General features: G+C 35.2%; 1 protein-coding gene across 8 annotated transcripts in view; it reads right to left on the reverse strand.

The window, feature by feature from the left end:
- VWA3B (von Willebrand factor A domain containing 3B) overlaps positions 1 to 10,652 on the reverse strand; it is a 137,040-nt gene that overhangs the window by 48,985 nt on the left and 77,403 nt on the right. For all 8 annotated transcript variants that reach the window (XM_023524304.1, XM_023524306.1, XM_011381973.2 and 5 more), the window contains 2 exons: positions 10,042 to 10,224; positions 965 to 1,095 (listed from right to left, as the gene is read on the reverse strand). In XM_023524304.1, coding sequence (XP_023380072.1) covers positions 965 to 1,095; positions 10,042 to 10,224 — 314 coding nt within the window. The remainder of the gene's footprint in view (positions 1 to 964; positions 1,096 to 10,041; positions 10,225 to 10,652) is intronic.

Consider the following 10,652-nt stretch of genomic DNA (forward strand, 5'->3'; position numbering starts at 1 on the left):
TGAAGTGCTGCTCATGTACATAATTCTTAGTACACTGAAGTGCTGCTCATGTACTTAATTCTTAGTTTACACTGAAGTGCTGCTCATGTACTTAATTCTTAGTTTATATATTCAAATTCTCTGAATTTAGAAAATGTATCTGAGCCTTCCCAAATACTTAAAAAATAATGCTGTAAACTTTCATTATAAGAGATACCCAGTATAACATTTATTTCTTTTTACCGATTCCATGCCCACACCCTGTTCCCAGCCCATATTAATGCTTAAGTTGCTAATAGGAAGACGGTGAATTTCAATCAAGAACAAATCCTGATTAACAAATATATTTTCAACTTCTTTCCATTTTGCTCTCACTCATTTAAATAAAAAGACATCCTCCTGATAAAGCATTAATATAAAGCTGTGATACTCAAATATCTGTATAATGCTAAATCACTTTAAGGAGATTTGACACATTTTCTGAATGTTGAGGTGGTTCTGATTTTTGTTTAAAAACCACTAAGTAAAAACATATTAGAATATAGTGTAGGAAAAGACCTGAGAAATCATCAATCCCAAACCCTACGACCATAGCCATCATTTCAAAGATGAGAGACCCACAGCAAGGGCCAGGCATGGAGGGAAGTTATGAATTCACCAGCTTGCAGAGTAAAGTCCAGCCCTTGGGCATCCTGAGCCCCAAGTCTCCTTCACTACACACACTTCCGCTCCGCTTAGGTCAGCGGCCTGTTTACACTGGGTATCAATCAAACCAACAACTGTGACCTCCTTAAGTCCTTCGTTATTAAACTATCATATTATAAAGGATAGTTCTCTTTGTTTAAAAAAAAATCCTTACATAATCACTCTATGTGATTCTTTTCACTAAAAGAAGTCTCACAAAGCATTGCAGAAGGAAGAAGGGCCAAGGAGAGCGAATAGAGCGTGAGAGAGCCCTCCAGTGACGACGGTTTGGCATGCTCACTTATTGTCTCTTCCCTTTTCTCCATTGTACCACCAGTCCATGATCAAGGACTCGGAATAAAGGTTTTGCACCTTTTCCAGGTCACTGCGTCCCTGCTCCATTTCTTTAATTAAAAGAGTCAGATCTTCACTCTGCCAAAATGAGAAGTGAATACACTATGAGATTATATGAGTTCGCACTGCAACCATTCTAACATAAAGCCACTGTATCAGGAAAAAAAGGTAAACAATTCATGTAGTTTTTCCATTATTTCATTTTTAAACAGCTTTCTTGTAATTCTCACTTGATAAGCTGAATGTATGGAAAGTGTACCATTTAAATAGTTTTGACATTCACACCCGTGAAATCATCATCGTAATCAAGATAATAAATATATCCATCGCCCCCAATTTTCCTTGTGCCCCAGTGTAAATCTGCCCTCCCCTACCTCTGAACCCCTTCCCCCATTCCAAAGCAATTATTCATCTGCTTTCTGTCACTATAGTCTCATTTTTCCAGAATTTTACATAAATGGAATCATATGGTGTGTACTATTTTATCTAGCTTCCTTCACCCATATAAGTATTTTGAGATTCACTCATGTTGTGGCATGAATCAATAGCTCACTCATTTTTATCACCGAGAAGTATTATATACTGAACACCAAAATTTAGTCACCTGTTGATGCACATTTGAGTTGTTTCCAGGTTTGGGATCTTATAAACAAAGCTATGAACATCTGCTTTCATTTCTCCTGGGAAAAGATCTAGGAGTGGAACAGTTAGATCATATGGCTGGTGATGCTAAACTTTTAAAGAAACTACCAAACTGTTTTCCAGAAGGGTTGCACTAGTTTACATTCCCACCAGTGAAGTATGAGCATGCCGAGTCCTCCACATTCTTACAAACACTTGGTATGGTCAATCGTTTTAGTGTTACCCATTCTAACAGCTGGGCACAGGTATCTCATTGTGGTTTTAACTTGTATTTTCCCTAATGACTAATAATGTTCTTATTCGCCATGCATGTTCTTATTCACCATGCATATATCTCCTTTGATGAAGTATCTGTTCAAATTTTTTGCCTATTTTTTGAGTTTCCTTATCATTAGTTTTGAGAGATCTTTATATATTCTAGATGCAAGTCCTTCATTAGATATACAATTTGAAAATATTTTCTCCCAGTCTACAACTGTCTTTTCATTATCTTAGCATTGTCTTTTGTAGAGAAGCTTTTAATTTTGATCAAGTCCAATTTATCGATTTGTCCTTATATGGATCATGCTTTTGAAATCCTATTAAAATTTTTTTTGTCTAAGGTAACAAAGGGTTTTTCATATGTTTTCCTCTATAAGGAGAAAAACCAAGGTCTTATTAGGTCCATAAACTATTTGAAGTTAATTTTTTAATAAGGTGTGAGGTGTGGGTCAAAGTTCATTCTTTGCATATGGAAATCCAATTGTTCTAATACCACTTCAATGGGGAAAAAAAGCCATGACCATCCTCTCTCCATTGAATTGTCTTTGCATCTTTGAAAATTCAGTTATTCATATAAATGTCCATCTACTTCTGGTTTCTCTATTGTGTTCCATTGATATATATATATATCTGTGTCTGTCTGTCTGCCTTTCTATATATCACCTATCTATATCTTTATATTAATATCACAGTTTTTTGATTACTAAAGCTTTATAAGTCTTGAAATCAGGTAGTGTTAGTCATCAACTTTCTTTTTCTCTTCCAAATCCTTTGAACTTCATAGAGTCAGTTTGTAAATTTTTACAAAAAAGCCTGCTGGCATTTTGATTGGGATTTCGATGAGTCTACAGATCGACTGAAAGAGAATAGATATATTAATATTGCTGTGTCTTCTGACCCATAAATAAGAAATGTCAGCAGCAATGTTTTGTAATTTTCAGTATACAGGCCTTCCATATATTGTGATAGATTTGTTCCTACATATTTCATATTTTTGATGTGATTGTAAATGATTTTATTTCAATTTTTCATTGTCTTTTGTAAATATGTAGAAACGAAATTCATGTTTGTTTGTTAACCTTGCATCCTACAATCTTGCTAAATTCACTTATTAGTTTTAGTAGCTTTTTTTGTATATCCCACTGAATTTTCTACATAGATAAACATGTTGAATGAAAATACAGTTTCACTGCATTATTTCCAATCTATATGCCTTCCCCCACCCACCCTCCCACACCCTGTTTTCTTGTACTAACTAGAACCTCCCTTACACTGTTAAACAGGCATGGCAAAAGCAAACATCCTTTCATTTTCTTGCTGTTAGGGAAAAGCATACACTCTTTTACCATTAAAGTATGATGTTAGGTGTAGATTTTTCACAAATGCCATTTAGCAGATTGAGGAAGTCTGTTCTGGTCGTACTTCACTAACAGTCTCTATTAGAAATGCATGTTGGATTTTGTCAAGGCATTTTCTGCGTAAAGTTAAATGACTACAAAGTTTTTTAGTATGTTAATATGGTTAATTGCCCCAATTATATATATTTTTATTTATATTTTTTACAAATTCTGTTGAGAATTTTTGCATCTATGTACATGAGGGATATTAGCCTATAATTTTTTTACAATGTGTTTGTGAGGTTTTAGTATCAGGTTAGTGTTAGCCTCATAGAATGAGTTGGGAAGTATTCCCTCCTTTCAATTTTCTGGAAGAGTTTGTATAGAATTGATAATATTTTCTCCTTTAAATAATTGATACAAATCAGCAGTAAGTCATCTGGTGCTGGAGTCTTCTTTGCAAAAATGTTTTTAAGTACAAATTCAATTTGTTGAATAGATGTAGGGTTGTCAAGTTATTTATTTCTTCTTGAGAGAGTTTTTGGCAATTTGTGTCTTTTGAGTAATTTATCATTTAATCTTAGATGTTAAATTTATTATTATTTTTTGCATTACCAGTAAATTGTCTTTGTCTTTTTAAAATTAAACTTTTATTTTCAGATAACTGTAGATTCACATGCATTTGTAATAAATAACATAAAGCCCATATACTCTTCACCCACTTTCCTCTGCTAGTAATACCTTGAAATCAATAATATAATATCATAACAAGAATAATAAAGTTGATCAACCCACCAGTCTTATTCCAATGTCCTCAGTTTTACCTATTTTAGTTTGTGTGTTTATTTAGTTGTATATAGTGTTCTCACCTGTGTAGGTCTGTACATCCACCATCAGTCAAAATACAGAGCAGCAGTTTCATCTTCACAAGAGGGCTCATGTTGCTCTTCTATAACCATAGCCGCCTCCCTCCACCCTTCCCACATCCTTCCTAAACCTTAGCAACCACTAATCCGTTCTCTATTTATAAAAATTTGTCATTTCAAAAATGTCATACAAGTGGAATCATATAGTATCTGAGTTTTAGGGACTGGCTTTTTCCTTCAGCATAATTACCTGGAAAATCATACAAGATGTTGCATGTATCAATGATTCATTCCTTTTATTACTGAGTAATACTCCAGGATATGGACATACAACAATTGGTTTAACCAGTCATCTGTTTAAGGACATCTGGGTTGTTTTTGGTTTCTGTCTAACACAAATAAAGCAGCTATGAACATTCAAATACAGGCTTTTATGTGAATATAAGTTTTCACTCTCTGAAACATGCCTAAAAGAATAAGTATTGAGCCATACAGTAATTAAATATTAGTTGTTAAGAAAACTGCCAAACTTCTCTAGAATGGCTGTGCCACTTTACATTGCCACCAGCAATGTATTAAGTTTCTCCTCATCCTTGCCAGCACTAAATTTTGTCACAATTTTTTATTTCAGCCATTCTAATTTTTTATTTTAGCCATACCTCATGGCAGTTTAATTTGTATTTCCCTAATGGCTAATGATGTAGAACATCTTTTCATATGTTTACTTGCTATCTGTATATCCTCTTCAGTGAAATGCATGTGCATGTGTTTTGTCTTATTTTCTGATTGGATGGTTTGGTTTTTACTGTTGAGTTTTGAGAGTTCTTCATACAGTCTAGATTCTAGGCCTTTTTCAGATATGTTGTTTGTAGATATATTCTCCAGGTCTGTAGCCTGTCTTTCCATCCTTTTAACAGGCTCTTGCACACACAAAAAAAGGTTTTAATTTAATGAGATCCAATTTATCAATATTTTCTTTCATGAATCATGCTTTTGGTGTCAAGACTAAATATTCTTTGCCTAGCCTAAGGTCCTCAAGACTTTTTCCCATATTTCTTTTTATAAGTTTTATAGTTTCATGTTTTACATTAAATTCATGATCCATTTTGAGTTAATATTGCATGAAGGGAGAGATACAGGTTGAGCTTTATTATCTTGCCTATGAATGTCCAAATGCTCCAACCACTTGTTGAAAAGTCTCTCCTTCTTCCACTGAATTGTTTTTACATCTTTGTCAAAAATCAGTTTGGCATACCATGTGAGTGTATTTCTGGATTCTACATTATCGTCCATTGGTCTATATGTCTATTCCTCTCCCAAAGCCATACTGTCTTAATACAGCTACAGAGTAAGCTTTATTCCCAGTTTATTCTTCTTTGTCAAGATTGTTTAAGCTTTTCTAGGTCCTATGTCTTGCCATATAAAATTTAACTATATCTATAAACAACTTTTCTGTGATTTTGATAGAAATTAAATTAAATCTATAGATCAAATAAGGGGGGAACTGACATCTCTAATATGTTGAGTCTTTGATTTCTTACTTCTGCATTTTTAAAGTTTCAGCATAAAAACCCTGTACATATTTTAAAGTATATACCTAAATATTTCATTTTCTTTCAAGCAATTATAAATGATATTGACTATTCAATTTTGACTTCTGCAAGTTCATTGTTACTTTATCAAAATGTGATTAAATTTTATGTAGTGATCTTATAACCAGTGACCTTGCTGAACTAACTTAATAGCTTGACAAAGTTTTTTGGTGTGGATCTCTTGGGGTTCCTATGTAAACAATACATTACCTGAAAAAGTGACAGTTCTATTTCTTCCTTTCCAATTTGTATGCTTTTTATTTCTTTTGTTGTCTTGTTGCCATGGGTAAAGCTTCTGGTAATATTCTGAATGAGAGTGATTAGAATGGATGACCATTTCTTTCTTGATCTTAGGAGGAAATTAATCAATCTTTAACTATTAAGTATGACTTTAGCTGTAGGTGTTAGGATGACATACGATGAAAAAGTTGCCCTCTATTCTTATGTTGCCAAGAGTTTTTATCATAAATGGGTGTTGGATTTGGTCAAGGTTTTTTTCTGCACAATTGATGTAGCCATATGTTTTCTCTTTAGCCTGTTGATATGCTGGATTACATTCATTGATTTTCTAACGTTTAACCAGCCTTGTGTATCCAAAATAAATCCCCCTTGGTCATGAAGTATAATTCTTTTAATGTATGGCTGCATTCAGATTACTAATATTTTATTGAGGCTTTTTGCATCTCTGTTTATGAGGGAGATTGGTATGTAGATTTCTTTCTTTTTATACTGTCTATCTGGTTTGGGAGCCTCGTAAAATGCATTATGAAGTGATTCCTCCTATTTCTTGAAATAAATCAGTTTAGTTATTCTTTGATTATTTAGTAAAATTCCCCACAGAGCCATCTCAGTCTGGGTATCTCTTTTTCAGAAGTTTAAAAATTATGAATGTAATTTATTTAATGATTTTAGTGCTATTCACATGGTCCATTTTATCTTGGTTGAGTTTTGGTAGTTTGTGGGTTTTGTGGGAGTGATCCTTTTTTTCTAAGTTATCAACTTTATGAGTGCAAAGTTGTCCATTGTGTTTATTATCTTTTTAATGACTCCAAGATCTATTGTGATGTCCTCTATTTCATTTCTGATATTAGTCCTTTGTGAATGCTCATTTTGTCTTTGTCAGCCTTCCAAAGGTTTTATCAGTTCTTAAGGTTTTTCCTCCAAAGGAAGAGGTTTTTGTCTCACTAATTTTCTCTATTATTTTTCTATTTTCAATTTCATTGATTCATGCTCTTTTATTCATTGTTTCCCTCCCCCTACTTGCTTTGGGTCTATTTTTCTCTTCTTGCTCTAGTTTCTTCGGGCAGAAACTCAGACTGTTGATTAAATACCTTTCCTTGTTTCCAACGTAAGCATTTAGGGCTATAAACGTTACTCCCAATGCTATTTTAACTTCATCCTCCATAGTTTGATATATGGTGTTTTTGTTTTCATTCGGTTTTAAATATTTTTTATTTCCTTTGAGACTTCCTCTTTGACCTCTGAATTATTTAGGGCTCTGTTGTTTAAATTCCATGTGTTTAGACATTTTCCTGCTGCCTTTCCATTATTAATGTCCAGTTTGATTCCACCATGGTCAGAGAACAAACTCTATGTGATTTTAATTATTTTAAATTAGTTCAGATTTGTTGTAATGCCTAGTGGGGTTTAGAGAATCAGCTTTCCACTCAGTCCTACTGATGATTCCGGCAGAGAACTCAGAGCATCACCATCTGCTTCCGCCACGTGGGGAATGGAAGTTCGTCTCTCTGGTCAGCTACACGAATACCACTCAGCTAGGGGATCAGATCATCGTCACTTATTTCCATGGGGCAGGGGAGTGGCGTGGAAGACCAGCTTCTTGCTCAGCTCCATTGAACTCCCAGGGAAAGGGGTGTGGTTGTTCCCTAGATGTATGGGTGGAGTAGGGCAGATAGTGCCAAAAAGTTTACTATGTTTAGGCCAACATTTTCCTGGTCCTTTGGCTAGGGGAAACAGACTTTTCTTGAATGATTTTTTTTTTTGTCTGTGCCTTTTAAAGATGAGGTTGGAGGCTTCTGTTGTACCCTATCTAGGATACACGGGAAACAGTAACAAAATCCAGAGGAGTCACTGCCATGTCATTCCTTAAGTCCAGAGGTCTCCAGGCATCCCGCCTACTTTTTTTCCATCATTCAGAGTCTTCTTATGCTTATTTGTTGTGTTATGTCCAGGACTTTTTAGCTAAGATGGAGGACCTAGGAGGAATGGAGCTACTCTGTTATTGCTGGGACTAGACATCCCTCCAGCAATTTATCTTATAATTAGACTTAGAAAACAAGGAAAAAAACTTAAGTATTTACCCATGCAGTTACCAAATCCTTTGCATTTTATTCTTTAATGTCAATCTGTATTTCCACGCGGTATGATTTTCCTTCTGCCTAAAGTACTCCCTTTAACATTTCTTGTACTACAAGTTTGTTGGTGATGAATTTTTTGTTTTATATATATTTAAAAGTCTTTATTTCACATTTCTTTTCAAAAGATATTTTCACTGTGTATAGATTCTACAATGACAGTCTTTTTCTTTCAACTTTAAAAATGTCACTCTACCATGTTTTCGCTTGCATTTTTTTCTGATAAGAAACTGGCTGCCTTCCTTGACTGTGTTCCTCTGCAGAATAAGTTTTCTTGCTCCCTATTTTTAAGATTTCTCTTTGTCACTGCTTCTGAGAAGTTCAGTTCTGATGTGACTTGGTGTGGTTTTCTTCATGTTTCTTATGCTTGGGATTCATGGACTTTTTGATCTACAGGTTTACAGTTTTAATCTAATTTGGAAAATTTCTGGCCACTGTTGCTTCAATGACAAATTAATTAAGCTACTTGAAAATTTTCCACAGCTTGTTGATGCCTGGCTTTTTGTTTGTTTTGGTTTTGATTCTCTTTCTTCTCTTTGTCACATTTTGGATAGTTTCTATGGTGCCTTGCAGTTCACCAATCTTTTGTTCTGCACTGTCTGATCTGTTCATCAGATTCCATGCATTCTTCATCTCATACATCATAGTTTTCACCTCTAGAAGTTTGATTTGTATCTCACTTGTTATCTTCTATGTCTCTCCCTAACTTTTGGAGCATATCAAATACAATTGCAATAACTTTTAATGTGCTCACACTAACATCTGAGGCAGTTATATGTATGTTTTAATTTTTCTATTTGAATTTTTTCCTCATTATAGGTCTGTATTTTCATGCTTCTTTGCTTACCTGGTATTATTTGGTTGGATGCCAGAAAATTTCAGGTTTACTTTGTTAGGTAGTGGATATTTTTGCTTTCCTATAATTATTCTTAAGGTTTGTTCAGGGATGCAGTTAAATTCCTTGGCAACAGTTTGATCCTTTTAGGTCTTCCATTTAAGATTTTCTAGGCAGAACTGTAGCCATATTAGGTTGTTCCCAGTACTGAGGTAAGACCCTTCTGCATACTCTACCCAATGCCTATGGGATTATAAGGTTTCTAGTCTAGCTTATGGGAGTAGTCACTATTCCCAGCTCTGAGTGAGCTCAGAGCACACTTCCCTGCAACCCTCTGGAATGATCCAAGCCTAGATTCCAGTAGTTCCCTCACATGTAAGCACTGATCAGTACCCTGACTTGTCCTGGATTTAAAGTCACCTTGCAGGACAGACAATAAGATGAAAAACACATTCACTAGAAGGGCACTCTTGAAATGCATACCCTCAGGCCAAGACTGGAGGATTAGAGAAAAGAATCTGATTTCCTTTCTCTCATTAGCTCATTAGAAAAAATTGCTTTATCAGAGGGTCACATGGTTATTATATAGTCTAAGAAGACAGGACACAATACACTATCACCTGGATTTTTTGAAAGTTTCTCACAAATGTCTATAAATGGCAGTGGTTAACAAATGCCATATATGGACCTCCTGAGAGGCGTGTTAAAAATACAGATTCCTGAATTTTGGCCAAATGTTGATAACTGTAGACTTTGACTGATGAGTACATGGGGGTACATATACTCTTCCACTTTTGTATATATTTGAAACTTTCCACCATAAAAAAGCTTAGAAGAAAAACAAAATATATTAAGATTTTTGGGTCTCTAGGCCTAAAGCCCAATTTATAGCTCTGAAGTGGGACCCAGGAATCTGCATTTTCACAAATGTCCTAGCTCAGGTGGTCATTTGACCACATTTTGAGTAACACTGGTACACTCATTTCTAAGTGATTCACTTGCTCAACTTAATTGTCTGTGTGGCTATTGTTTTTACAACTAACATACTTGTCCATGGGCCTCCAGCCTCAAACGTTCAATTAAGCGAACATTATTCTCAGTTTATCAAGCTCTTACCTGAACAGGCTCTACAGGACAGGGATCTTTGAAGCCAAAATTGTAAGAACGAAACTCTCCTCCAGTCAAGGAAGCAAGCTCTTTCAAAAAGCCATTTGCAATCTCATCATTGTAACTGAAGGAGATGGTGTAAATAGGAATTTTCTGAAAAATCTTGACTTGGTCTATCACCATTTCAGGTGGCTGAAATGATAAATTTTGAGGGAGGGAATGGGAGATGAGAAGAGAGAAGAGAACAAAAAAATAAGATGTAAAAACCCTTAGTGTTTACTACAGATAGTGAAATCCTCAACTTGTAATTCCCTACATAGCAGTGAGTGGCTTCTTTGAAAGGTGTCAATCCAATTCAGGGAGCAAAGCCAATACTACCAGACAGCGAGAGACCAATATCACAGCCCTTTCCCTCTGTGGGGTCACAGTTTGGTGGGGAAAACGATCAGGAGAAAGATTTGGCTAACCGATAACTCAGCTTTTGGGGCATCGAAGCTTAGAGTCCATACTCTTAAGTACTAGGCTATGCATAGAGCATTTAAAGTACTGGAGTCGGAAGCCATGAGTAGAACATCCTGACAACCAGGATTCTGCAGAGTGGGGCGCTGGACCTTGATGTG

Source organism: Pteropus vampyrus, unplaced genomic scaffold, assembly GCF_000151845.1.
Source record: "Pteropus vampyrus isolate Shadow unplaced genomic scaffold, Pvam_2.0 Scaffold461, whole genome shotgun sequence".
Classification (NCBI taxonomy): domain Eukaryota; kingdom Metazoa; phylum Chordata; class Mammalia; order Chiroptera; family Pteropodidae; genus Pteropus; species Pteropus vampyrus.